The sequence below is a fragment of the Globicephala melas genome, chromosome 21 (assembly GCF_963455315.2).
Source record: "Globicephala melas chromosome 21, mGloMel1.2, whole genome shotgun sequence".
Lineage (NCBI taxonomy): Eukaryota > Metazoa > Chordata > Mammalia > Artiodactyla > Delphinidae > Globicephala > Globicephala melas.
Window position 1 is genome coordinate 32,395,355 of NC_083334.1, and position 27,067 is coordinate 32,422,421.

The 27,067-nt window shown below is 54.2% G+C and overlaps 1 protein-coding gene across 6 annotated transcripts in view; it reads right to left on the reverse strand.

Annotated features, from left to right (window-relative positions):
* Positions 1-26,772, reverse strand: part of ANK1 (ankyrin 1) — a 211,294-nt gene extending 184,522 nt beyond the window's left edge. For 4 of the 6 annotated variants that reach the window (XM_060291461.1, XM_060291465.1, XM_060291467.1 and 1 more), the window contains exon 1: positions 26,429-26,701. In XM_060291461.1, coding sequence (XP_060147444.1) covers positions 26,429-26,554 — 126 coding nt within the window. In that variant the 5' untranslated portion in view covers positions 26,555-26,701. Of the gene's footprint in view, positions 1-26,428 lie in introns of all 6 variants that reach the window. The other 2 variants (XM_060291464.1, XM_060291463.1) reach the window with 2 other exon arrangements.
* Positions 26,773-27,067: the final 295 nt, after the last annotated feature.

The window sequence follows — 27,067 nt, forward strand, 5'->3', positions numbered from 1 at the left end:
CTGGGAACCTCTTCCAACAGATCGTCTGATAGGAATCTTCGATCATTTGCCATAGATCTTGACCCCAGTCTGGTTCATTATTTACAAACCTCACTAAAGCCTGGGTTGAGGAAATGCTGCAGCAAAGCGGTTCCCTTCCAAATCCTTTTTAAAGAGCTTAGAAAATTTGGGTGGTGGGGGGAGCGGGGGGAGCAAAGCCCCTGGAACAAAAGTTTGTTCCAGGGCCCAAAGGCCCAAACTTTCAGATGGAAGAAATTTCACACAAGGCCTATTTAACAGAAGAGGATGAGGCCTGGGGAGGGAGGAAGAGGAAGAACCCCCAGGGTTTTAGCACCAGGTGAAGCGTGTCCTAATCAGAAAGGGGCAGGAGGAATATTGGCTAAACACGTTTCATATTCTCGAGTTCCATATACACTGGTTTTCTTTGGGGACCTTCCTGTGCCGAGAGGGGAGAGTCATGGGCCCAGAGCAGGGAGAGATGAGAAAATGGCAGCCACCTCATCTCAAAACCTGTGCGCCTGGACAAGCTTGGTCTGCAGGGGCTCCCAGCCCTCAGGACTAGCAGGTCCCCCTCTACCTCATGCCATCTTTAAGGTCCCAGGCAGGGAGGCAAAAGCTGTGATTCTGGAACGTTCCCGAGCAGAAGAACCATCAGGGATCTTGCTGAAAATGCAGACCTGGGGACAGCATCCTTGGAGATATTCGTTCCGTCCTTCTGAGGCAGGACCCAGATGTTGCATTTTTACAACAGGCTCTGCACCCTGACCCGGGTGAGACCAGGACCACCCTGAGAGATGCCGCCCTAAGGAGGAAAGCAGCCCAAGGACTTACAGGGGCTGCGCCCCTGGGGGCCTGGGGACGCTTTCCAACACCCGGATCCTCTGTAGCTGCGGTCAACTGACACAAGAGTTTAAAATTCGGTGATACCGTACACAGTAAAAGTGGATGTCAGTCAAATGGTGACTAGGAGTTACATGTATTTTCAGTTTTGCCACAAATTCAAATGTTCAATCATTTAGCAATAACGTTGGTCTCTCAAACTTTAGCATACAGAGACTTACCTAAGAAGAAAGATCTGAAATACAGATTCTCGAGATCTACCCCAGAGAATCCAGTTCAGTAGATTGAGGAGGGCAGGACTCTGGGATTTTTTTTTTTTTTTTTTATGGCTGCGTTGGGGCTTCTTTGCTGCGCGCGGGCTTTCTCTAGTTGCAGCGAGCGGGGGCTACTCTTCGTTGCGGTGCGCAGGCTTCTCATTGCGGTAGCTTCTCTTGTTGCGGAGCATGGGCTCTAGGCACACGGGCTTCATTGCTCCACGGCGTGTGGGATCTTCCCGGACCAGGGCTCGAACCCGTGTCCCCTGCATTGGCAGGCGGATTCTTAACCACTGTGCCACCAGGGAAGCCCAGGACTCTGGGATTTTAACAGGCACTGTGGACAACTGAGATTCAGGTGGTGGCAGGACCACACTGCAGGGAACCCAAGTACAGCTGCCAGGGGCCTCTGGTTACCCCCTAGCTCTACGGGTCACAGATCAGCAAGGCTGCCAAGGGCCCACGAAACAGGCGGCCGTGGGCAAGAGCATCGCTAAGAGGCTCAATTCTTGGGACGATGAGCAGACACGAGTTCTAGAGAGTCAATGAAATCGGTTGTGAGTCTGTGCAGGGGCAAGCTGGGAGAGGCTGGGGGAGGGGCGGGCGCGGCACACAGCAGCGCATCCCCATGGCTCCCACAGCGCAGCCCAAGCTCGCACCCACAGAGCTCCTGGTCCTGCTGGAGATGCTCTGCAGGGCACCTGGGTGCTGCATCCCAGGGTGCACAGGGCAAAGGGCACCACTGGGGAGAGTGGGTCACTGCCTCCACCTGGCAAAAAGCTCTATCCAGAATCCAGGACAAGCACGTGGCCTGTCTGTCCCTTCCCGTCCTTTTCTCTCCTTGTCCTCCAAACTCATGTCCAACAGTCACTGTCACTCAGGAAGTGCCCTCTCTACAGCCGCCATGTCCAGAGCAAGTCCCCCTGTCTCCTCCCAGACCACACGCCCACCCAGGCCAGCCCCTTCCACCAGGCAGGCCCGTTACCCACTCCCCTGGAGCTTCGGCGGAGAGCACGACTCGCCTGCTCAGACCAATGTAGACTGTAACATAGCTCTTGTATCAGCCTCCAACTTCTTTCTTTCTTTCTTTTTCTTAATTTTTATTGGAGCATAGTGGATTACAATGTTGTGTTACTTTCTGCTATACAGCAAAGTGAATCAGTTAGACATATATCCACTCTTTTCTAGATTCTTTTCCCATGTAGGTCATTACAGAGTATGGAGTAGAGTTCCCTGTGCTATACAGTAGGTCCTTATTAGTTACCTATTTTATATGTAGTAGTGTGTATATGTCAATCCCAATTCGGATTCATTTCTGAGTCTGAATCTTCTCTCCCCAGCTGGCTGGAAGCCACTGGAAGATAGAGCTCTGGATATGCCCGCCTAATTTCCCCACAATTCTGGGCAGGGGCTGGGTCCACAGTGGGTGCTTCAACCAATCCGTACTGAATAGACTTGCCCCCCTCCCCCTCTTTCCCACCAATCATTAGATCCAAGCACCACTTCTAAGGCAGCACACAGTGGAAAATGGAAAGAGGGGGATCTTTGCTGTGGACCAACTGGATCCTAATTCCAGGTCCACCACTACCCATGCAATGCAATCTTTGGCCAGTTACCTAACTTCTCCGAGCCTTGATTTTCTCATCCTTAACACGGGGGTGGAAACTCAACAACAACGACAGAAAAAAAAAAAAAAATCCGATTCAAAAATGGGCAAAGGACTTGAGTAGACATTTCTCCAGAGAAGATATACGAATATGGCCAATGAGCACATGAAAAGATGCTCAACATCACTAATCATTAGAGAAATGCAAATCAAAACCACAATGAGATACCACCGCACACCTATTAGGATGGCTACTATCAGAAAAGCAGAAAACAATAAGTGTTGGTCAGGATGTGGAGAAACTGGAACTCCCAAACAGATGTTTGTGTACCATGTTCATGGCAGCACTAGTCACAATAGCCAAAACATGGAAGTAACCCAAATGTCCATGTCCATCGACAGACGGATGAATAAGCAAGATGTCATATATATATATATATATATATATATATATATATATATAAAATGGAGTATTATTCAGCCTTAAATAGGAGGGAAAATGCTGCAATATGTTGCAACATGGATTAATCTTGAGGACATTATGCTAAATGAAATAATCCAGTCACAAAAGACAAACTCTGTGTAAGTCCACTTACACGAGGTACTTAGAGGGGTCAAATTCATGGAGACAGACAGGAGGATGGTGGTTGCCAAGGGCTGCGGGGAGGGGAGAATGGGGAGTTACTGTTTAATGGGCACAGTTTCAGATCTGTGAGATGAAAAGCTCTCCGTGGATTCATGGCAGTGGTGGTGGCACGGCAATGTGAAGGTACTTAATGACACGTAACTTAAACATGGCTAAGATGGTAAATTTCAGGTTATATGTATTTTGCCACAATAAAAGAAAAGAAAAATGGGGAGGGTCATATCCAGCCTCGATATTCTCATAAAAGTCAAACGAGGTGTGAAAGCATCTGGCGCCCGCTAAGTGTTTCCTTCCTTCCCTCTCCCCACCAGTCATGGAGACACATGCCCTGGACCCAACAGTTCCAGCAAAGGGGGCGCGGAGTGAGGTGACAAGCCCACCGGCCTGGGGTCCAGGCGGCCGGCGTTCTGCCTCAGAGCCTCCCCCTTTCAGAGCTTATTCCTCATCAGTAAATGAGGGGGTCCCCACCAGCTCTGAGAGCCCAGAGATTCCAGGGTCCAGAGCCCCTCTCCAGGGACGGTCAAGGGTTTCTGAGTAACACTGTCCACAGCTTGTGACCCCAGGCACACAAGTTCAGCATGGGCTCACCCACATGTTATGGGATGAATTAAGTTCCCCCTACACCGCCCTCCCCCCAAAAAACAACGATACATTCAAGTCCTAACCCCCAGTACCTCGGAATGTGACCTTATTTGGAAATAAGGTCTTTACAGAAGTAGTCAAGTTAAAATGAGGTCGATATGACTGGCGTCTTACAAAAGGGGGAAATGTGGACACAGAGACAGACCCGCACATGGGGAGAAGGCCACACAAACGTGAAGGCAGAGATGGGGGTGATTGTCTACAAGCCACGGAACACGGAAGGTTTGCAGCAAACCACCAGCAGCCAGGAGAGAGGCCTGGAACACTTCCCCGTCACAGCCTCAGAAGGAACCAAGGCTGCTGACACCTTGATCTTGGACTTCCAGCCTCCAGAACCGTGAGACAGTAATGTTCTGTGGTTTAAGCCGCCTGGTTGGTAGTGCTTTGCTATGTCTGCTGCCCTAGCAAACAAATACACCAGGTATGTAGAAGCCCCGCTAGAAGGCGTGTGTCTGGAGCCTGGGGGGAGGCACACAGCCACAGTAGCTGCCATGAGCAGAGGGCAGGGGGTGTGCTTGCCGCAGAGCCATGCATCGTGAAAAGCCCCTCCCGAGGGCCCCGGCTTGGGCGGAGAGCCCCCTGGGGTGGGGGAGGGTCAGGCCCAGGAGAGGCACCCACACGCCGGAGGACAGGGCCCACACGCCGGAGGACAGGGCCTCAGCGGCCCCAGGTGGTTTATTATTTATAAGCTGCTGTCATCACTCTGCTCTAACTCTCTTCAGAGAGTTTTTAATATTTCAGAAACAGATGAGTCTAGCATCGCCCAAGCTGATTCATACTCTTAGTCACACACATCACTTCCTCCAAAGGGATGCGGCAAGATGACTTCAAGTTCAACATCTCAGAGGCTGTGCAGAGGGAAGAAGCCGGAACACAGCCGCCGGGAGCGCCTGGCCTCGCTGAGCCCAGCTTGCCCCTCCGTCCGTCCCGCGTCTCCCTACCTGCCACGGTCCGGCTCCATCTGCCGGGCACTGGGCCAGGCTCTCTGTGCATACCATCCCAGGGACCCCTCCAATGCCACTATGCCCCCATTTCAGAGAAAAAGAAACTCAAGTCCAAAGAAGTTCAAAAACATGCCAGAAGCCCCCCTGGTGGTGATCTGAAGCCAGGATTCTAATCTAGCTCTAAAGCCCAAACCCCCAGCTTTTCCTCCTAACTGTGCCATCCTTCTGGAAGGGCACTCCGGGCCAAGGTGACAGTGAGAGCAAAGATCCAGACAGAGTCAGACCCTGAGAGCCACGGGGACACGTCCAGCCGTGGGAGTCTGATCAGCGCAGCTGCGGCAAGTGCCAGAGGGGGTGGGCGGCCCTCGCTCTATCCTCAACCTCGATCATAAAAGGAACGGAAGATTTCGTTTTTGAAGGTGAAGCACCTGCAGAAAGGCTTCACAAAGCCTCGGAAAGAAGGGAGGTTTGCCCAGGTCTCTCCCTGGAATGGTCTTTAAGAGATTTTCTGGCGTCCCCCTTCCCACACGGCTACCCACTGCCCTGACCCCAAGCCTCAGAGCCCATCCTCCCCTCCATCCCCCCCAGTGGCGGAGGCGGCAGAGGGCCCATGTCCCTGGGGACAGAGGCAGAGGATCGGTAGCTGAGCCACCAGCAACGTGGACACATAACAGGGATGGGTGGTGCCCAGCTTTTCGGACCTCCCGGGGTTGGGGGAGGGCAGCTGCACTCTCGGGTGGACGAGGCAGTGGAAACGCCCCTTGGGCATCGAGGGGATGCCCTCATTGGGCCGCAGCGACTGGGGCCATTGCCACTTATCAAGGGCCCACAGAAATTTGGAAATGCCTCTATTTCAGACCCTGTTTTTTCTCATATCCATCATAATTGGTTTCTACTAAATTAAATTAAATTTGAACGGTTGACCTGGGCCCAGGAGAAGGACAGTGAGTTAGGCTAAGAATTGGGTAGCAAAGGAGCACTTCCTGAGGTCGACCTGCCCATCTTCACCGCACCCGGGTCGTGTGCCCGCAGGCCCTTGGACAGGCCCTCGGTGCTGGATAAACACCCCACTCTCCAGGGCCCACGAGCACCCCCCAAGTTCCCTTTGCCTCTCTTTTTATCTCCCCAGGCATGATGTCCTAACAAGGAGGTGACAACAAATGTCCTTGTCACTCCCTGACTGGTCTATAACCAAGAAGGCCCTGGCGGTCTCCACATCCATCCGCAAGGACAAAAATTCACCCCTGAGGGCTTTGCTTCTGGCTCCGGCCTCAGCTCACTCTGCCTTCCCTACAGTGTCACGACTTCCTGTGTTTCTCCAGGATGACAGGCCCTCCAGGGGCTGTTCCTGCAGGCACTGGCCCTTTCACCACGGGTGTCCAACTCTGAGACAAAAAGCGTCATCCCAGCTGCTCTTGGGACAGAGGGGTGGGAGACCGCAGTGGCCCAGGGGGGAGGCCTCTTTCATGCCCGAGGAGGACCCTCCGGAAAATGTACTCCAGTCCACTTATGGAGCCTGGGGTGGCAGGTTGGTGGGCACAGAATCAGGCTGGAAGGGCCGGGGATGACCAGCTCCCCCTCTTCCTGGCCCCCCTCTGCCCTCTCCTCAACGCCAAGCCCTCCTGCCTGTTCCTCCAGGCCCTGGAGGCCGGAAGCTGGGTCTCTGCGGCCCGCTGGCACACGGCACCAGGCTCCCCGCACACAGAGGCTGGCAGAAGCCGCCGTGGCTTAGGAATCTGGGTGGAGAGCAGGGAGGGGATGATGCACAGAATGGGTCTGCGTTAGATGCTCGGTCTCAGGGCTGACACTGGACACCTAACAAGGTGAGAAGAGAAAAGCGCCACGTGGCCCAGGTGGGTGGAGTCTAGACTTGGCCCCAGATCACCCGACCCCCAAATCCCGGCTCTCTCCAACGGGCCACCCAGCGTCAGGGCCAAGGCAGTGCCACAGTCAGACATGTGCACACATAGGAGGTGAACCCTTGCAACGTCCTGCTCACTCCGTCCGCTGTGCCAGGTCCCCGGTAACTGCTGCCAGAACAACTGGCAGCCCACGGGTCTCTCTTCCTAAGCACACGGGGCGCACAGACACTTACAGGAGAGCGCAGGCTCTCCAGTGCGGGACGATTCCCGCCCGTCAGCAGGGCGCCGTGGTACCCTCTCTCCCACAGGGATTGCAGCTTCTCTGTGCTTTTTGCTGTGTTTTCAGGTGATCTAATGCAGCAAGTGCCAGGGGCAGGGGGGCAGCCGGGAGGGAGAGAAGGGCCCAAGGACACCTCCGCCGCTTTCATCAGTGGGTTGCCCCTGAGGCACCCCCTCGGGCCCAGCGCATGCCTGGAGCGGCCTGGGGTGGCACCTTTCCACCAGGACAGGAGCCCCTTCGCCATCTACCTGCGCTCGCCTTGCTGCCCAAACACAGAAGCCAATCTCCTTTCCCGCAGGCTGTGGGCAGCCCACGCACGCTGGCCGTCCTGTCTTCACGCCTGTGCTCCCACTGCACCCATCCGCCGACCCAACCTGGAAAAGGGCTGACCTCGAGCTTGCGCCTGAGTGGGTGGAGGGGTGCGTTTAACATTTCCTTTAACCTCCAAGCCACGCAGAGGGGTTGAGGAGGGACGGATGACCTATTTTACTAGTAAGAAAACTGAGGCTCAGATGAGCTAAAAAAGCCCGTGGTGTAGCTCAGATTGAGGGGAGGTCTGTCCAGCCCCAGAACCTGTGTGCTTTCCTTTTACACCAACCACTAAAAGGTTCGACTTCCAACCCGAACGCTGAAGAAGGCAAAAAGAAATGTCCAAGATCCCTTTACCTGGTCCTCACTGGATTGATTGATTTTATTAAGAAACCAAGATTTGTTGGGTACCCCTCACATTTCTGTACCACTTCTAACTCTTCCGACCAGTTTTCCGCACATTATCACTTGTTTATGGGATGATCCATCAGGGTTCAGGCAGGTTTTGTGGAATTTTTTCTTTTCAGTAAAGGCCACTTGATCAATATAAAGCTAGTGTAAAATGTAAAACCAAATGTGATTTAGTGGAAAGACTCATTTCAAAATTTGCAAATCAAAATCATTTCTGTGTCCAATATTTTAGAAGAACAAAAATATTTTATGGACCTTCCACACTGTCATAGAAGGACCCCAGCAAAGGAATCACCAGGCACAGCACAGGTCAGAAAAGCGAGACCCCTGGACTTCCCTGGTGGTGCAGCGGTTAAGAATCCGCCTGCCAATGCAGAGGACACAGGTTCGAGCCCTGGTACGGGAAGAGCCCACATGCCATGGAGCCACTAAGCCCGTGCACCACAACTACTGAGCCGGCGCTCTAGAGCCCGCGAGCCACAACTACTGAAGCCCATGTGCCACAACTACTGAAGCCCATGTGCCACAACTACTGAAGCCCACGCACTCTGCAACAAGAGAAGCCACCGCAATGTGAAGCCTGAGCATTGCAACAAAGAGTAGCCCCCGCTCGCCGCAACTAGAGAAAGCCCGCACACAGCAACAAAGACCCAACGCAGCCAAAAAAAAAAATTAATTTTTTAAAAAAAAAAGAAGAAAAGAAAAGTGAGACCCCAGCTGCAGAAGTACACACACGCTCCTGACGTGAACTCCAGGCTGGGTTGGGGGCCGGGTCTTTGGAGAGGTGGCACACCTGTGCCCCTGGTGGCACACCTGGGCTGTGGAGCCTGCAATATCCCTCCTCTCTAAGCTGTGGGACCTTGGGCAGGTTTCTGAATTGCTCTAGGGTCTCAGTCTGCCCATCTATAAGAGGAGGCTGATGGTATCCAATTTACAGGAGGGTAGAGAGCATGCATCACTTCGTTCAATAAATACTTATTAAGCGCCTACTGTGTGCCACACACTCTTCTAGACTCTGGAAATAGAGTAGTGAATGAGGCAGACAAGGTCCCTGGTCTCAGGGAATGTATCTTTTAATGCAGGGAGGGGGAGGCAGATAAAAAAACAGAGACAGGATGATTCCAGATAATGAAGAAAATTAAACAGTATGATGTGATGGGAGATGGACAGTCGGTGGGGGATTGAGTTGGGACTTCAGAGCGGTCTTTTCTAAGGAAGTGACATTTGCGCTGAGACAGACAAAAAGGAGCCAGGAGCTCCGGAGGACAGAGACACAGACAATGTCAAGCACCAAGGCCCTGGGCAGGGCGGGGCACGGCGGGGCAGGTGCGCCTGGGGAGCAGATCACAGGCCAGCATGTGAGGGGGAGGCTGGGGCTTGGCTGTCACACCTGGTACCCAGCCGGGGTCAGCGAACCGGCGGCTGCGGTCACTCCTGGCAGAACATAGTCCACTAGAAGCACAGGCTCCGATATTCTAGAAGGTGGCAGGTCCAGCAGCAGTCCCAGACACCCACTCCCCTCAAGCGCATTCTGAGACCTATGTAATCATCCCAAACGCCGTCTGCAACAGTGACAAAAACTAATAGAGAGCTTCCTCTGCACCAGACCCGGAGAGCAGGGATGGCTCTGAATAGTCGAGCCCGCTAGGAAGACAGCACCCAAAGATTCATTGTGCACCCAGCCTGGCGCCACAGTCATGGGCAGCGGAGGGCGCTTCTCTGCATCTCCAACTTCACCTCTGACGGGGGAATGGGAGACTCATCCCCTGCACACATGGGGACACACACCTGCCCTGTGGTCCAGGGCAGAGAAGGTGGAAGGGGGAGGAGCTGGGGGCTGACCAGCTGGCCTTCTCGCCAGAAGCCACGCCGGAATCTCACCTTGAGCCAGGGTCGGGGAACTTGTTTATAAAAAGATGCTCCTCTGAACACCCCAGCTGCCACGGCCAAGGTCAGATCACACCCAAGGTTAACCAGATAGAAATATACAAGTGCCGTGGCCCACGAAGACAATCTCATGGCCAGGGCCGGCTGCGTACTTTGCGTGGCCCAGTGCAAAATGAAAATGCAGTGTTAAAAAATGAGGAATAATTCAGAATAACCATAGCAGAGCATGAAAGCAAGCACGGGACTTATCAAAGGGCAGGGCCCCCTGCAATTTCAGGGGGTCCCAGCCTTGCTCACAGCTAAAAACACGAGGCACAAAGTTTTCAAACTCCAGCACTAGTGACACAGAAGCCACCGAGGACTCAGACCCATATGACCTGGTAACTGACCCCCACCCACCCCGGTCCCCTGGGGATGGGGTCCTCTGGGCCGAGTTTGCTGTGAGCGATCAGATCAGATAATGAAGGTGGAAGGGCCGGGGTGGCAAGCGCTACACAAACAGAAGGGATTACTATTATTCACCCAGACCGGCAGAGCGCTTGGATCGCTGAGGAACATTGACATCCCCCAGCAATTAAGTCAAATCAGCATAATTCCAACAAAACATCTAATTTTAGCTATGTGTGACAATTCCCCCTCAGCAGAACAGACACTGCTGTCTCTTATCAGAGGCGCGGGAAGGAAACCTAGGCGCTGTGACACAGGCCTTCCCCCGAGGCGGGCACCAGATTGTTTCTATTTTCACAACCGAAAGACACGCTCCTGGACGGCTGCTCTCACACCCCACAGCCCAGCCATGCTGCTGGCACGGCTCCTCCAAGCTTCCCCAGAGACTGAGGGGACTCAGCACTCAGAGCAGCAGCACCCCTGCTGGAGGTGAGGCCCTGAAGCTCTTCCATGGACCAGTCCTCCAGCCTCAGTTTTCCTGTCTGTGAAATAGGGGCAATAATGCCCCTCACCCCTCCGTCCCTCAAAGGATCCTTTAATAGGTTGATCATCATCCTTCTCTCTCTGCACATGTGTTGAATGTAAATCACCAGATTCATTCATTCAGCCAGCAGGTTCTGGGGATGCAGAGATGACCACGGCACAGCCTTTGTGTAAGGTGTAACAAGGAAACAGCATTTAACCCGGGGCTTGGCAAGCTGTCACCTAAGGGCCAGATCCAGCCTGTTGGCAGTCCTTGTACAGCCCACAGGCTAAGAATGGCTTTCACATTTTTAAATGGTAGGAGAAAAAAAAAGAATAACATTTTGTAACACGTGAAAATGAGCTGAAATCCAAATTTCAGTGTCCATAAATAAAGTTTTACTGGAACCCAGCCATGCTCATTCACTTGCATACTGTCTATGGCTGCTTTTGTGCCAGCATGGCAGAGTTGAATACCTCCAACAGAGACTAAGAAAATATTTACTATCCGGCCTTTTAAAAGTTCACCCATTGGGCTTCCCTGGTGGCGCAGTGGTTGAGAGTCCGCCTGCCGATGCAGGGGACACGGGTTTGTGCCCGGGTCCGGGAAGATCCCACATGCCGTGGAGCGGCTGGGCCCGTGAGCCATGGCCACTGAGCCTGCGCTCCGCAACGGGAGAGGCCACAGCAGTGAGAGGCCCGTGTACCGCAGAAAAGAAACAAAAACAAAAACCAAAAGAAAAAACAAACAAAAAAAAGTTCACCCACCTCCGGCTGAAACAAACAAAACAATGACTGCTGTGATAGTGAGATTAGCAGGGCCGATGGAACATAAAAGAGGAGGCAATTATTTCTGCTTAGTAGTCAGGGAAGGCTTCCCGGAAGAGGTGGTAGTTTTTCTGGATTTGAAAGATGAATAGGAGTTCATTGGGAGGCCAAGGGGAGGAGGGTTTCGAATTTTGTGTGCAGCATCATGTGTATGAATAAGGCCTGGGGGGGTACGGCGGCAGCATGTAGGCAACGACCCTGCACGAATTTAGAGATGAAGAGTGGGAAGGCAGGGGAGAAGCTAAAGCTGGAAAGATGGGCTCAGACCAAGTATGAAGAACACAGTGTGCCTGCAAGGGAGTTTTTCTTATTCCCTCTTTCCCCAAGAAAGAGCACAATAAAATAGTAGGTAACTAAGATAGATGATAGATAGATAGATAGATAGATAGATGATAGATAGATAGATAGATAGACAGATAGACAGACAGACACGCTTGGTAACTCAGGGGCAACCAGACCTTGCCTCCAAATAGTACTCAGAAGGCCCAGGTTCAGGCCCTGCTCAGCTGTGCCCCCGGGAGAGGTGACCCCACCCCAACCCAGGCCTCAGTTCCCATGTGTAGAATGGGGAGGTTGTACTTGACGAAGGTGCCCCTGAGGCCACAGATGCACGGAACAAACTCAGTGTCGACAGCAGGCCGTGGCTGGCAGCGTACCAGGCCCTGAATGCGCCCCGAGCTGCACGTGACACCGAAGAGCACTAATGAGGGCAGTGGGATGAGGGCCTGTTGGAACAATCTATCCAGGGCACGTTTCCTTCCACCAGGCCCAGAGAGGGCTGAGGCTTCTGCGCCCAAACCCCGCTCCCTGGCAGCCTCCTCCCTGCCAGGGTGCCCGGCAGGCCCCGCATGAGGCAGCCAGCCCCTCCACCTGCAGTGCAGAGGGAAACATCCCATCCCTGCTGGCTCTTCCATGTGCAGCCTGACCTTGGTGGGGCTGTTTCCACGCAGAACCAAAGGACCAGAGTCCCTCATCCCTTCTCTGAGCTCCTCCTACCACGTTGTTCTCAACGAATCACAGCTTGTAAGGGCTGAGGCTTCTCACCAGGGCACACAAGAGCCGAGCCTGGAGGCCTGGCTCTAGTGTTTGCTTGGCCACAAACAATAGCTATGAGATCTGGACAAGTCATTTCCTTTCTCTGGACTGCGGTTTCCCCATGAAGAGGCGGGGGTGTGAGATGCTATGTCAGCTCGCCTCCTCCAGGCCCTCTATGCTACAGGTGAGAAAACAGAGGCCCAGAGAGGTGAAGCGATGTGCCCAAGGTCGCCCAGCCACTTCCTGAGAGGCAGAGTCAGGGCCAGCTCTCTTAGTTCCTAAAGCTCCCATTACAAACAACGGGTCAGGTACTGCCTTGTGTCTGTATCCAGCTCCAAGTCTCTGTCTGTCTGGGCGCTTCTGGGGGAATGTATGCCTTCTCTTCCCAAGTGGTTTGGAGGCCCACACGAGGTGGGATGTATTTCATCCCGCAGAGTCAAGGAACTGACCTGTGGAGCTCTCATCTGTCTCTAGGCTCTGTGTCAAGCGCTTGTAAAATGTTCTCCATTTTTGGCCTCTCATCCCTTAGGAATATACTTCGTTCTGTGTTTTCCTCATCACAGCCCTAGAGGCAGTAAGGTGAAGGTTTTCGCATCAGGCAGCTGGTGTGAAACCCAGCCCTGGCTCTGATCAGGTGTGTGACCTTGGGCCGGTTGCGTAACCTTCCTGAGCCCTCCAGTGTCCTGTAAAATGGGCCATTCAGCCAGCCCCTCGGGTTGAGTGGGCTCAGGTGAGTCATGTGCCCCTCGGGGGGTCCCCTGCTGTCCCTTCTGTCCTTCATGGAGAGAACACTGGCCACCAATGGCCGGGCCTCGCTGTGTTTCTGAGGGTGGCAGCTGATGGATGCAGAAGACAGAAAACGACATGAATTTCAATCCACAACACCCTGCATCTTCTACTGCCTGCTTGTTACAAAAATCCAGGACTTCAGAGAGAGACAGCCCCAGGTTGCAGCCACAGGACAGGCACACCCCGGTGGTGTGAACCACACTTAGTCTTCCCAGTCTCACTGTCCTCCCCCGTGAGAGGGACCTGGTACCTGCCTCTCTGCAGGGCCGCTGAGAGCAGAGCAAAGTAACGCACGGGCTGCGCTGGCCACCCGTCCAGCTCTGTGTGACGATGGCCACTGTCCACGGGGCTATTTGAGGCCTGAGACCCGGGCGCTCATCTCCCAGGAGATGCAACCACTGGAGAAGGTTCCGGATGTGGAGATCCCCTTCCTGGGATGTCTCTCCTTCCCCTCCCAGGCCCAGCTGAGCAGCCCCTGGAGAAAACTGGACTGGTTTTCAGTCCCCTGGGCCACTGTATCCCCGGGAGACGGAAAGGGCGACAGGGGCAGAGACTGAAATCAAAAAAGAGCTTCAGTTGGGGCTAAATTGCGGGACTGTCCTCTCCTGAAAATACTGGCTCCTTGGAGTCTCAGTGAGTGACAAAGCAGGGATTTTCCAAATTACACGATTCATCTCTAAAAGCAGTGTCTCTGAAAAGCCAGGACTGTCTGACACACCGCATGGCGTACCCCGCAGCGCATCCCCTGTTCTTTGGGCTGTGGGTTTGCTGAGTCTGCTTTCCAGGAAAACGCCAGCAGCAAGGGCTGCTTGAGCCCCTCCCCCATCAGAGTCAGGGCCTCCTGGGCTCCTCCGAACTCACGGAGGACGCTGGCTTTGCTCACGACCTTGAAAGCAGGTGACAGACCCAGTCGCCGTGCACTGAAAATAGCAGGAGCCTGCGTCTTGCGTTCTCCATTCACCTGCGCAGGTGCCCTCTGCCCTCCCAGACGCTGCTCTTTGTGACAAAGGTAGGAGGTGGCTCCAAACTGGCTGCGGCAGGAAGTCTGAAGAGTCACGGGGCCGCCTGTTTACACGGGCTTTCCAAGGCCACGCACCCAGGAGACCAGATCTGTCAACCTTGAGCACGGCCACCTTCCAGCAGCCCGTGTGACCCTGGCCCTTTGCAGCATGCCCTCCTCTCCTTGGCCTGCCCATGATAGCACCAGCCTCATGGAAATGACACATCGGGGGGGGTGAGTGTCCACGCGCTGAACCAGCACCCTGGGCTATGCAGCATTTCACATTTGCCAACATCCCTATGCCCTGGGGTCTGGTATCCATCAGAGCTGGACCTTGACACCCGACAGCCTCCTGCATCCAGATGTCCCGCCCAGCACACCTTAGGCCAGGGCAAGCTAGCTGGCCTCTGGGAACCATTCTGCTCTGGCCTTGGAAATTCACATATTCACGGAATTATCAGCGCCCCCAGAAGAGCCTTAGAAGCTCGCTAAACCAATCCCCTTGTTTTAGAGGCATGGAAACCGAGGCTCGGAGAAGTGTCCAGAGCTACGCAAGAGAGTGGAGAGAACCAGAATGCATGCCCACCTCTCCTCACTCCGCGGCCTGCTCTTCTCATCCACAACCATGCGTAGCTAATGCTCGCAATTCTGGGGGTGATAGGAGAGGAAGGGGAGGTCCGTACTATCCACATCACGAACGGGCGTCGTCAGCTGAGAAGTGCAAGGTAACGGGCCCATGCTCCTGTGTTATCCTAGGACTTGGTTGAAAGCGCCATTATCTGTGAAAGACGGCCGAATGGGAGGGGATCCTGGACACGGCCTCACCGACCTCCCTTCTTCTATGGCATCTCTGACCCAGACTCAGGAGAGCTTCTTGGAGGAGGCGAAGCTGGGCGCGGGGGGGCGGGGTGGTGGTGGCAGGGCAGCACCACAAACCCAGGGGTCACAGTGGGGGGATGGGATAAGCCCCCAGGGGTAGGCAGGGCGTCCACAACCTCGGAAGCCATGGGAAAGAGTCTGACTTTATCCTAAAGGTGATGGGAGGGAAGTGGAGGGTCTCATGAAGGGGAGTGGCACCGTGGAGGTTGCACTGGATGAAGGCTGTATCGGAAGAGCGACCAGGGGAGGCTCCGGCAGGAGCAGTGGAGGTGCAGGCCAAGTGGAAGAAGCTGAGTGCTTGGGAGGGACCCTACACGCTCTTCCTGAAGGATCTAATGATGCTGTAGCGCTTACCTCAGTACCGAATCATGAAGGATGTTCTCTCCACCTGCCTCTTCTAAGTCCTGTCGCGTGGGTGGCAACACTGACAAGTGGGTTAAAGTGCCAAGAGTCAACCATGCGGCTGTAGCCCAGATGTCCTTCAGGTGCATATCTGCTCAAGGATGAGGCCCACAGGCCATGACACACGCGAGAAGCCAGAAGGCAGCGTTAAAAGAAAGACCAACCGTCGGACTGCGGTTTGCTCCACCTACAGCAGAAAGCGAGGCCCAGCTGCAGCATCGCGGCTCCCAGGGCGCTACTCCACGTCTACAGAGGCACTGGGTCCCGAGCGGCGGGCGCACCACGTAACCTGGGATCAGCACGCCAGACTTCCCGCTTCCCAGTTGGCAGAGACCAAAGCGGCTCTTTCCAAGGGCATTAAAATGACTCTGCCAAACCTCCACGCCACAGGAGAATGTAACATCTCCAGAGGGTCAATGCTGCTCCACCGACATTTCAGACTTTGACATTTTTCTGACTTGGGCTGGTTCCCCGATTCTTCACTTTCACTGGCGTTTGAGATCACATTTCTCCAGCTTTCCCTAATTCATTTAAGGAATTGGCAGTGATGCCAGATGAGCACTACCAACCTCGGGATGAATCCTTGACGGCCATCTCTGGAAAGGAACTCACAGCCTGCCAAGGGCCACACCTTGGATTTCACTGACTGCTCCCACTGGGGGCGGGGGTGTGGGCAGGGATGGGTGTGAGTGGGAACTAAGGCGTCATTGGAATCGGACCTGGCATGTACTGAGTACTTACTGTATCCCAGGTGCTTTACCATCCTTCCACCAACCCTGCATGGTTGTCCGGTAGATATTATTCCCTCCGCCCTACAACTGGCAAAACCAAGACTCAGAGAGGAAAACTGAGCACCCTGCCCAGAGTCACCCAGGGCACCAGCCCTGGACCATCTGACTCCATCTAAAGCCACTGCCGGCATCTCTTCTCCGCTGCTCTGACATCTCGATCAAAGACGCCCTCCTGGCACACACGGACGTCCACGCAATCTCCTGGTTGCCTTACGGGGCGGCGTAACCTAACCTCATCTAGCACCTGGGAGGCAAGGTTTAAACTGAATTCTGACAGAGGAGCTGGCATTAGTGTTTGAGGCCAAAGATTCAGCCGACAGAAGATCTGAAGGCAGAGAACACGTGTATATCCTACGTCCTAGAAGAAGTTCGGAGGACAGCAGAGTGCAGCCTGCAGGAAAGAAAGACGGTTCAGGAATGGCAGCTACGGGCTAGCCGGGGGGCCTCGGAAGCTGGAGGAACCCACCAGGACTTTATTCTAAGGGCAATTAGGAAGCCACCGAAGGATTCCAAAGGCAGGAGTGTCAGGATCTGATTTGCATTTTTGGAAGGTCACTCTGGCTGTGGAGTGGAGTATTCCACCCATCACGTACACATTTTCAAGCTGGTTTACAATGGGTGGCTTCCCATGCCAAGACCCAGATGCTCAGACTCTCTGGACCGCACTCCAGCTCCACTTGGAGTCAGAACATTCGTTACCTACTGGGCTCTAGCCCACATCACCCTGGAATTCTCTCCTGGGGTGTGAGGTCATCCATCCATCCCAGCTTGTGCCTGCAGGAGACACACAGGCAGAGAATGCCTGGCTCCCCCCCTTGGCAAGCAAGGCATCCTCCGTCTTTCCTTTTAATTCCATCACATTACTTTTTTTAATGACATTACAGCTGAAGCATATTCCTACTTTTTTATTAGAAGCATATTCTTAAAAACCTATTCTTTTAAGCATCGCTCTGAGTGAATGCATAGCATTTCACCATTTGGGTCACACGTTTAAGAGTGGCGAGGGAAGTTCCTGGTAGCCCAGTGGTCAGGACTCAGCGCTCTCCCTGCCGAGGGCCCGGGTTCCATCCCCGGCTGGGGAACTAAGATCGAGAGGCCTGCCTTCCTGCAGCCCACGTGTGGCCCCCAGGCCTTGCTTTCCCTGCTGTCGTCAGTTTCCACCAGTCAGATGCCTCAGCTCCCGCCAGGCCTCGCAGGCTTTGTCACGTGCACACGCCCTATTTAAGGCAACCTCTCAGAAGGCCTGCACACCAGGGCTTCGCTGGTGAGCTCGGACTTGGACGGACGGCCTCTCCTTTCCAGGGAGCCTCACAGCTTCCCACACTTCGAAGGACACTTTCTATTAGCTCTCCCGCCATCAGATGAGAGCCCCACGAAGCTACCTAACAGCATATTCCATAAAAAGGACTTGTCATTTTCCTCCTAACCTGTTCTCAGCTCAACAAAAGGCACCACCAACTAACTACCCCAACACCAAGTCAGATATGAGGCCCTGCTGACATTTAATTCACACACACACACACACACGTGCGTGCACACGCGTGTGCGCACAGATATGTTAACATATGTCAAGAAGAAACCCACAGCAGCATCGCTGATTACTTACTCACACCCACTCTGTTACTCACAAAGACCAACTTTCTCCACCGCCCAAACGTCTCCAGTCTGTCACATGCTGCATCCCCACTGGCCACCCTAGCACAAGCCAGCCCGTCCCTCCGCTGAACTACTCCTCTGCACTCTAGATGCCCTGCTTATCGGGAAGCCGCACCGTCCCAGTTCTGCACTGAAGGCGCAGTAGCCTTTCAGACTTCTGCCTGGAGTGCCTCGGGCCTCCTCTGTGCTCTGGACCCAGGCTGGCCCCGTCCCAGCTTCCGCTCCAGCGCACCCTGCCCCCCCACCTCGCCCTTTCGGCTCCTGCTATTGGGCCCACAGGTCCTGGATCACCTCCCCCTCCAGACCCCACTCGCTCACGTTCCACCCATGCTACCGCCTCAGCTGAATGTCCCGCCCCCATTCACCAGGCTGACTCCTAACAGTCCGTGAAGACCCAGCCTCTCCCCCCAGGAAGCTGCCCCAGGCCCTGGTCCTGGCCAGGCTCCCCTCTCCCATAGGACTGGCCACGGTGCTCAAGTCAACTCTTTCCTTGCCCACTTCCTTTGGGAAAGTGGATACAGAATAAATAATAAGTAAATACAAATCCCCTACCATCTCCCCTCGTTCCTCCGTCTCCTGGCTTGATTCTCCCTTAGTTCTACCATCACCCATCAGCTGGTTCCTGTCCATCTGCTAGAACAGAGGCTCCACTTTGCTCTATGCGAGCTTCACCTGAGGGGACCTTGCTGGACACGTGGGTACCTGGCCCCACAGTGCCCAGCATCTGATTCTGCAGGTGGGCGGTGGGGCAGGTCTGCATGTAGTAAGCCCTGTCCCCAAGGTGGTGCTGACATCAGCCAAGTTGAGGGGCCTCTGGGACCATTTCTCCCCTCCCTCTTTCCCTGTGGGTCTCACCGTGAGTATCTGGGGCCATCCCTCCAACCTCAGAATTGGGTTTAGGAGTCATGGCTCTGGCCAGTCCGTAATTAGGCACCTCCTTTCCTCTCCTGTGGTGCTTCATCTGACTCCATCCTAACACTCCCAATTCTACTCTAATGCTAGTCTGTGCCTTTTAAGCTCCCAAGCCTGTTTTCTCCCTGACTGCACTCCTCTTCGTGGGCATCACTTAGCCCGCTTGACTTCTTAGGGGCGGGAAAAGAAACCACGGAAATTCAAGGGAGGGACGTGAGAGATCTGGGCAACAGCCGGGCCATGCTCATTTCTGTTCCCACCCATCCTAGTCGGGCTCCTGGTAAGTGTTTCTCATGCAGGCCCAGGACCTCAGAGGCCCTCCACGCATCCACAAAAAAAAGCAGAAGTCCCAGAAAGTAAGGAAAAATAGATGAAAACGGCAGACACGTTATCACCCTGTAACTCCCTGTAGAAGCAGGTTATTAAATGATCATATGGAGAAGATGCCAACCCTGTGGTAGGAAGAGAAATCTCCAAAACAGAAAGTAAAGGGGGAAATAACCATTTCGTGAGGTGGACGAGACAGAACCAGAGCAGGTGAGCCCTAGAGCAGTCACTTGTCATCTGGCCTTTCATCTGGCCTCTTGTCTTAACCCAAGGCCTGAACAGGGTCTTCACCATCAGGCGGGCTGCTCCAGAGACGTTCAGAGGAGCCCATGGACAGACACCACGCTCCGCCTGGAATCTGGACACTCGCACTTCTGTCCTGAGCCCAGACCACCTGCCTCCATTCTCTGCCTCAGGTTACTTCCCGCTGTGGCAGCTTTCCCACGAATTGCAAGTCCTGCATGAGAAGGCAGGAAAGATACCCTCAGTCTGACTGCCCTCCCAGGGCCCACATAGCCTTGAGCACCCTGAGGACGTAACAAACACGGAAGAAGGCGGCCTAGTGCAGAGGCCTGTGAACAAACTCTGGAGCCAGGCCCCGGCTGTGCAGTCACCGGCTGTTGCAGGATCCAGCGAGACGATGCCCATAGGACACACAGCCTCTCAATAAAGACAGGCCCTCCTTGGATAAGCAAAGGCTGTTAGTAGCTATCATTGGCGACAGTGCTCTGAAATGGATAAAAAATGTATTAACTGACACTGAAAAAGTATTATCACCTTAGCAAAAACACAGGACATTTTTCTTCGAGGGGAAGCAAAGGAGAAAAGAAAGGGCTTTTTGTTCAAAATTGGCTGCCATTCAATCTTCTTTGTTTTACCTTTGAGGGTCATAATGCAAGTCCTCCTTTCTTGGAGGATGTGCTATGCTTACACTCCTGAGATGTACAGAGTCTCCCTGGAGGAGTCTGGTCTGCCCACAACAACACGTGTTCCATTGTCTGTGATATTCCACACCCCAGATTTATCAGCCCGGGCCCTAACAGGGATGGCGTTCTCAGAAAGTTCAGGAACCACTTTTATGTTCCCCTTTTGATATACAGCTATAATTGCCACGCAGGGCTTTAATAAAGTCCATCTCAAAGTTGCAGACTGCCCCCACGGAGATAACTAAGTCTGCGATAATGAATCTTGTCAAAATAGGAAATTCATTTCTTTCCTGAAAATGAAATGAAGAAAATGATTTAAAGTGTCCTTTTCTCATTTACCAGCACTGAAATAATAATGTGCTGGCCTTCCCAAGCAAACGTCAAGACTTCATGCAACCTCTGGAAGGCTGGGCCGGAGTTGTGGGTTTATTAGAAAGAATAATTTAATTAACAATCATTATTATGTTATTCACTGTAACCTCTTAAATATACGGGAGTTTTAAATTTTACAAAGCACACTCTCCTTTGACTCTCATCCCAATTTTACAGATGAGGAAACTGAGGCTCATAGAAATTCGGCAGCTTATTCATGCCCAGGTAGCTAATAAGTACGAGAGCTGAAACTGGAATCCAGGCGTCTGACTCCCAGCCCAGCGCTCTGCACGAGGTAGACGTCTGAGATGCTTTTCAAGAACCAGGAATGGAGAGATGGAGTCAAGCGAAGCTTATTTGCCTTTTTCCCAAAAACCAAACACTGATGGCAACAGCCTTTGCTTTAGTCGGAATAATTCAGGGAAAAACACAGATTTACTTGGTTCCACTTCTACAGGGCCAGCTCTTCCAACATCAAATAGAAAGACCAAGAAAAAAAAAATCTGAACCAGTTAAATGTAGCTTCTGAGTCATTTCAAGCCATAAATATTTATTGAGTGGTTATGTGCAAAGACTCTGGCTTTGGCTTCAAGGAGCTTACAATTTAGTAGAAGGGATAATAAAACAAGAACACGTGTCTCACACACATGCACACGCGCCAGAACAAAGCCTGGAACCCCCCAGAGTGCAGAGAAAGAGTGATGGGGGGCATTCAGGAAAGGTTTCTTGAAGAAGAGAGTGACGGGCTTTGACAGAGAAGGTGGAAGGAATGACTGATGGATCCACTTGTAGAGGCAAAGGCCGGGGATGGGCCAACACACAGGAAAACTGCCTGGCACGTGGTACCCACTCACTAAAGCTTGCTCGTTTCTAGAGAAAGAAGGGAGAAGCATCCTCAGGCTGAAGTTAAAATAAAAGCTCTTCCATACTCAGAGGAGAAAGCAGAACTGGTAAACAAGAGAAGGGTCCCAGGGCTGGCTTCTGCTCCCTTTCACAGGGAGGGCCCTTGCCTCAGGCTCTAAATTTCAGCTGCCACCCGACCTACTTTGAGCCGTGGCTGTGATGCGCCAACCACACAGTGCTGGATACGTCTGAGGGTGTAACACCTCTGCCCGCAAGATCCTGCTCTCTTGGTCCAGTGGACGGTTGCGGGCGACCGTAGCTCCCGGGGAACAGCCCCACCACTACTGTAGCACGGAGGGAGGCGCTGGACTGGAAGATGGATAGACAGGTTGTTGGGAGAGTTCCCACATCTTCAGCCAGTGCCAGAGAGGAGGGGGGCCACTTCCATTCTTTGAGGCTCCCCAGGTAGTAAAATAAGAAAAGGCGCCAAGGGGCAGGTACCCAAGTTGTGGCGTATTTTAAAGGCTCAAAACTAAATAAATTAACACGTTTAATAATCAACACGCAATGAGACATCATTATGCTCTTCAACATCCGAACAGAGACTTTATATACAGATACCAGTTCATACGGCAACAGTTATACGAGTGCTGCGGTTTCGCAGCAGGACCTAGGTTTAAGGATGTGGGAGGAACATGATTCTTTTTGATCCTGTACGTTCTTTCTTGGATTGAATATATAGACTCGTTTGGAGATAGCAGCAGAAGCTTACATTTGAGACTCTCTATGAATGGGAGACGCGGGTCCCCGTGACCCTCCTGCCTAATCTCCTGCCCTTCATCCCACTCTTATTCACTGCCCCACTCCCCATCCTAACCCACCCCCTGCGGGTAAGCCCTGGCCACAGACTCGGCTCATCCCTGTGATTCTAGTCACTGGGTCGACCAAAGACATCTCTGCAGCCCAGGAGCAGGGCCTGGTCCAGCTATGTGAGGAAGGCTGAGGGCCCTCTGGGGATGCTGCAGAGACTGGCAGGGCTGACAACGCTGCCTGCACGGCTAAGTGGGGATGGCCACTTTCCGCTCCCGGGCTTGCTTTTTTTCTTCCTGTGCCCTCCTCTGCTCGGCTCCTTGGGGTCCTGTGCAAACATTGCTATTCCCAATGGCTAAAAGCACTTGTCATTTAGTGCAGCAGAGACCCTGCAAGGAACTAACTACAGGCTCGGTAGAATTCACTGCACCAAAAAATTAGATGGTTCCACTGCCTGCCTACAAATCTCTGTTGGTTTGCAAATGATTCGAAAAGAAAGAAGCGTCAGGCTTTCTTCAGATGCCCCCCAAAAGAGTGCCTTGCTCATCTGAACACAAGCCTATGACCAAGAAACCTCTAGGCAAACAGAGACAGACGTACGACCCCACTCATTCAAGCACTTGACCCCCGCGTTCGTGGCATGCCCACTGTGTGTCAGGTGCTGAGCTAGGTATTGGGTGGACGGCTATGTACAGGGCCTGGTCCCCTCCTTCACCAACATCAGAGGATGAAGGAGGTGGACAGAACAAGAGGAAAGGAGAGAGCTCAGTAAACGCTACCCCAGGGAACTTACTGGCACTGCAGGCTGAGTGTCACCGCTTAAAGGAGGGCTGAGATGTCAGCCCCCTTCCCTCCCTGTCTGCCTGCCTCCCTCACCCCTCCTCCTCTCCTCCTTTCTTTAACTCTGTCCTTCTTCTTCTTCATCCATCCTCGGCCTCACCTTTTCTCCAGCCTCCTCACCCTCCTCTCCCAACCTCAAGCTCTGAGTAAACAGAAAAAGCACACACATCCTTATGCCCAAGGCTTCCTCAGCCCTAGAAAGCTGTCGTCCTTAATGCAAATGCCTGCTTGACACATGCTTTGCAATTTATTTACTTCCAACCCCATCTTCAGAAGCAGGGGACTTATCAGTCAGCGTCATAAATACTGGCTCTTATTTTTGTTTCCCAAAAAACTGCAGCTCCAACAGCAAGCGTCTGATGAGGACGTGAGCTGCACAGCAGAAAACTGAATGAAGCCCCAGAAGGACGCAGGCCTTTCTCGAGCTCCAGAGCTTTAGCTCAGTTGCCTGAGTCGAGGTGGTTTCTATCTGTGTCAGTCAGTGCGTCACAACATCAGCCTCCAGCCCCGCCGCACAGCACCTGTCAGCCAGCGCCTCCCCACAGAATACCACCAACTGTAAAAGCTGCAACCGCCGTTGAAGTTACAACCGCGATGATTTCCACACATGGGGAGGGATGCGGTTCGGCTCAGTTAGTCCCCTGTGATAGGTAGGTTACCCGTGGGACAAACACCTTTCCTTTTAGTAAATCCAGAATTCCCTTGCTCAGCTACGCGTTCACCCAAACCACCAGTTCACTGGCATCAAACGTCTACCTGCCTGTGTGAAGTTCTTTCTTCCTGCTGAAATGAGCGTGGTTCCACAGCACCCCCACGTCTGGGGTGACCAGGCTAGAGTCCTCGGCTGCTTGATCTTAATATGCTTTGCCTTAAGAAAATGACTTCTTGTAGAAAACGAGTCTTCATTAGACCTCACCTTACGTGAACCTTCACTCTGGCCCCCAGCCCCACCTCGGCCATCTGTTCAACCAGCTCCTACACGAGCGTCCTCTGCCTTCTCTAAAAAGGCTTTCTGCATTGCTTTACCTCCCATACCTTTCTCCTGAGGGCCTTCCACTTTCTTGTGATTTTGTATTTTGCTATAAATTTTAACTCCACTCTCTAAGATGGCTCTCAAGACCTGGTCGATGGCGAAAAGTACTCACCATCATTGCGAAACTCAAAGCAGGCACCCTCACACCTCACCCCATACCACCTCGCCCCTCACCCCAAGAACTTAAGAGTTCACATCATCACTATCACTTTGAATTAAGATGTCCTTATTATTGCTGGATCCATCCTAGCACCCAGGACACTGCATAAAATAAGGAAAATCTGTATACGGCAGATTTTCAAATGCTTACTGACGCAGTATGGTATGACCAGCTAGTAAAACAAAATAACACAACTAGGGGGTGGGGAAGGGAATATATTATCATCCAGCACTCACCATGGAGATCAAGTTCACCAAGAATGTAAAGACTGAGATCAAGGAACAAAAGGAATACTGGAGTTGCCACTTTCCTATTGTGTGTATTACGTGCAGTCAGGATTCGGAGTTATACTGAAGGGAGTTGCAGTGAATGGAAAGAATTCACAGAAGAGAAAGGGAGAGTTTTGTTTTGACTATGGCTCCCCAAAAAGAAAAAAAAAATTATTTATAGTGTCAGAAGCATCAGGGAAGAAGCTGGGGAGCAAGAAGTGGGATAAAAACATAGAGTGAGCAGTTTGGGAGAGGATGGGCTTCGCTCCTAAAACACCAGACAGGAATGGAAATAGAGAGCACGCCTTCCTCAGAAGAAGTTTACATTCATGCCAAGGAAGTGGGTGAGCGCTGTCAGATATAACCAGACTTCCCCCTGCCTGACTCACAAGATGGGCTCTGGTATTTCGGACCCAGCAGAAGGACCTGATGGGACTCTCTCTCTAAGTGGCACCAACCCAGACTCCGATTCCCCGTCGGTTTGGGGAAGGCTTCTTTTTAGGTCCTGCTAAAGGGGTGGTGCCTTTGCGAAACTACTATTTACACACAAGACGGCACTCCGGGCGGGGGCAGTCAGGGAGAGGGCCGCCTTTGGAAGGGGTACGGCTAAGCCTAGCACGCCGGCTATTCTGGGTACGGTCAGAGAACATCTCTGCCCCTGGGTCTCATCTCGAGGAACAGGCTGGGTGTGGGTCCTGCTGACCAACCTGGTATGAGGAGCCTGACCCACAGGCAGCCTGTCCCCCCTCGGCTGTCAAGCAGAGGCTCCAAACTTCTTTCTCAGAGTGAGACAATTTCAAGAAAAAATGTTTCCTTCTCAACGAGGAAGACCAGAGTCTCAGCCCTGGAACCCCGGGGGCCCCATTCCCCAATGAAGGGCTTGCAGGCCGTGGTCCGCCTTGAGGTCCGCAGGTTGAAATGGCTCTGCGGGAGCTGAAGTTAGTTCAGCCCAATCTCCAATCCAAAGAACCGCATCCATGGACTCCCGGCCTCCTGCACAGGGGGCTCTAAAACACCTCTGCTGGAGCCCCGGCCCAGTCAGCTAACCCCCTCCCTTCACAAGGGAAGGTGTCTCTCACCAAAGGTGTTTCTAAAGGTGCTTTGAGTTGGGGGTAGGAAGGCCCCAGACCCAGAAGGGAAGCGCTGAACACAGCAGCGGTTGCCCTGAGGGGTCTTGGCCTTCGCTGGGGGGTGTCTTGTCCCCCGACTCCTCCACAGAGAGGAGACCTGTTCTCTGAGCAGGCCCTCGGGCCAGGCTGGACAGCACCCGCGCCCGACTTCCAAGGGAACTTCCCCTCCTGCCCATCCGCCGCTCCTCTTGAGTGACAAGAACAGGAGACGTTGCCAAGTGACGCCGGGCCAAGCCCTTCTGTCCCCGGGCACACAGGGTTGGGAAGGGCGCTTCCTGGGCTCGAGGAGGGTCGGGGAGGGGCAGGAGCCCCCCCCATTCAGAGCCCCGGGAACGAGGCCCTCCGCGCTCCCGAGAGTGGGTCACCAAGGGCGAGGCGCCGGGCAGAGTAGCCTCGGAGCCCGGAGCCGCCTTTCCCCAAACGGGCTTCCCTGCAAAGCCCGGCGAGGCGGCGCGCCGGAGCGGAGCAGCCCAGCATCCCGCCGCCGCCCGAGGCCGGAAAAGTTCCTCCGGGCGCGGCGCGGCGCGGCGCTGGCCCGCCGGCGTCTGTCCAGGGTGCTGAAGGGGCTGCGCGGGCAGCGGGCGGGCCGGCTTCCGCGCGCTCTCAGCCTCCGGGCCGCCCGCTCTGCCCTTCCAGCCTCCTGCCCTGTCCTCCTCCGGCCGCACCGAAGCCTCTTCCCCGCTCCCCTCCCGCCCCGCGCCCTCCACCCGGCGGCTCCGACTCGGCCGGCCCCGGGGCCCCGCGCCCCTCCCCGCTCCCGGCTCTACCGAGCAGCTTCTCCCCGCAGCCTCCTCCGGGCGCCGCTACCGCCGGGCTGTCGCCGCCGCCCCCCTTACCTTCTTCTTTCGTTCACGGGAGCGGTTCCTCCGCTTCCTTTTGGATTCCTCCTTCTCCTTCTGCTCCTGGAGGGCCTGCGCCTCGATGTCTTTGATTTTCTTCAGCTGTTTGGCCGCTTGAGCCATGGCCGGCCACGGTGCCCCGCTCGGTCCCCGCCTCCCGGACCCCTCACACTTGGCGATCCAGGTGGCGACACCCTCCCGGGGAGGAAAAAAAGGAGTCTGCGCGCCGGCGGAGCGGAGAGCGGCGTTCCCCGCCGCGGGAAGGCGGCGGCCGGGTCGGCGGGGGACGCGGCCGCGAGAAGCGCGGAGGGCGAGGCGGCCCCCGGATGGCGCCTCCCGCCGTGGCCGGAGCTCCTCGCCGGCGCCCGGGACGGGCTCTGGGCTCGGCCCCGCCGCCGCCTCCCCCCTCCCCTTCCCTCCCCCCTCCCCCTCCCTCCCCCCGTCCCCCTCCCTCTCCTGCGGCGGCTGCGGGGAGGCGGCTCGTACTGCGGCGAGCGGCGAACGGCGGGGAGGAGGCGGACTTCAGCAGTTAACGCAGGGCTGCGCGGGGGCAGCTGGCGGCCGGGGGGCCCGGCCAGCCCGACGAGGCTCGGCGCCCGCGCTCGGCGCCCGCGCTGGCGCATTGCGAGCGCCCGG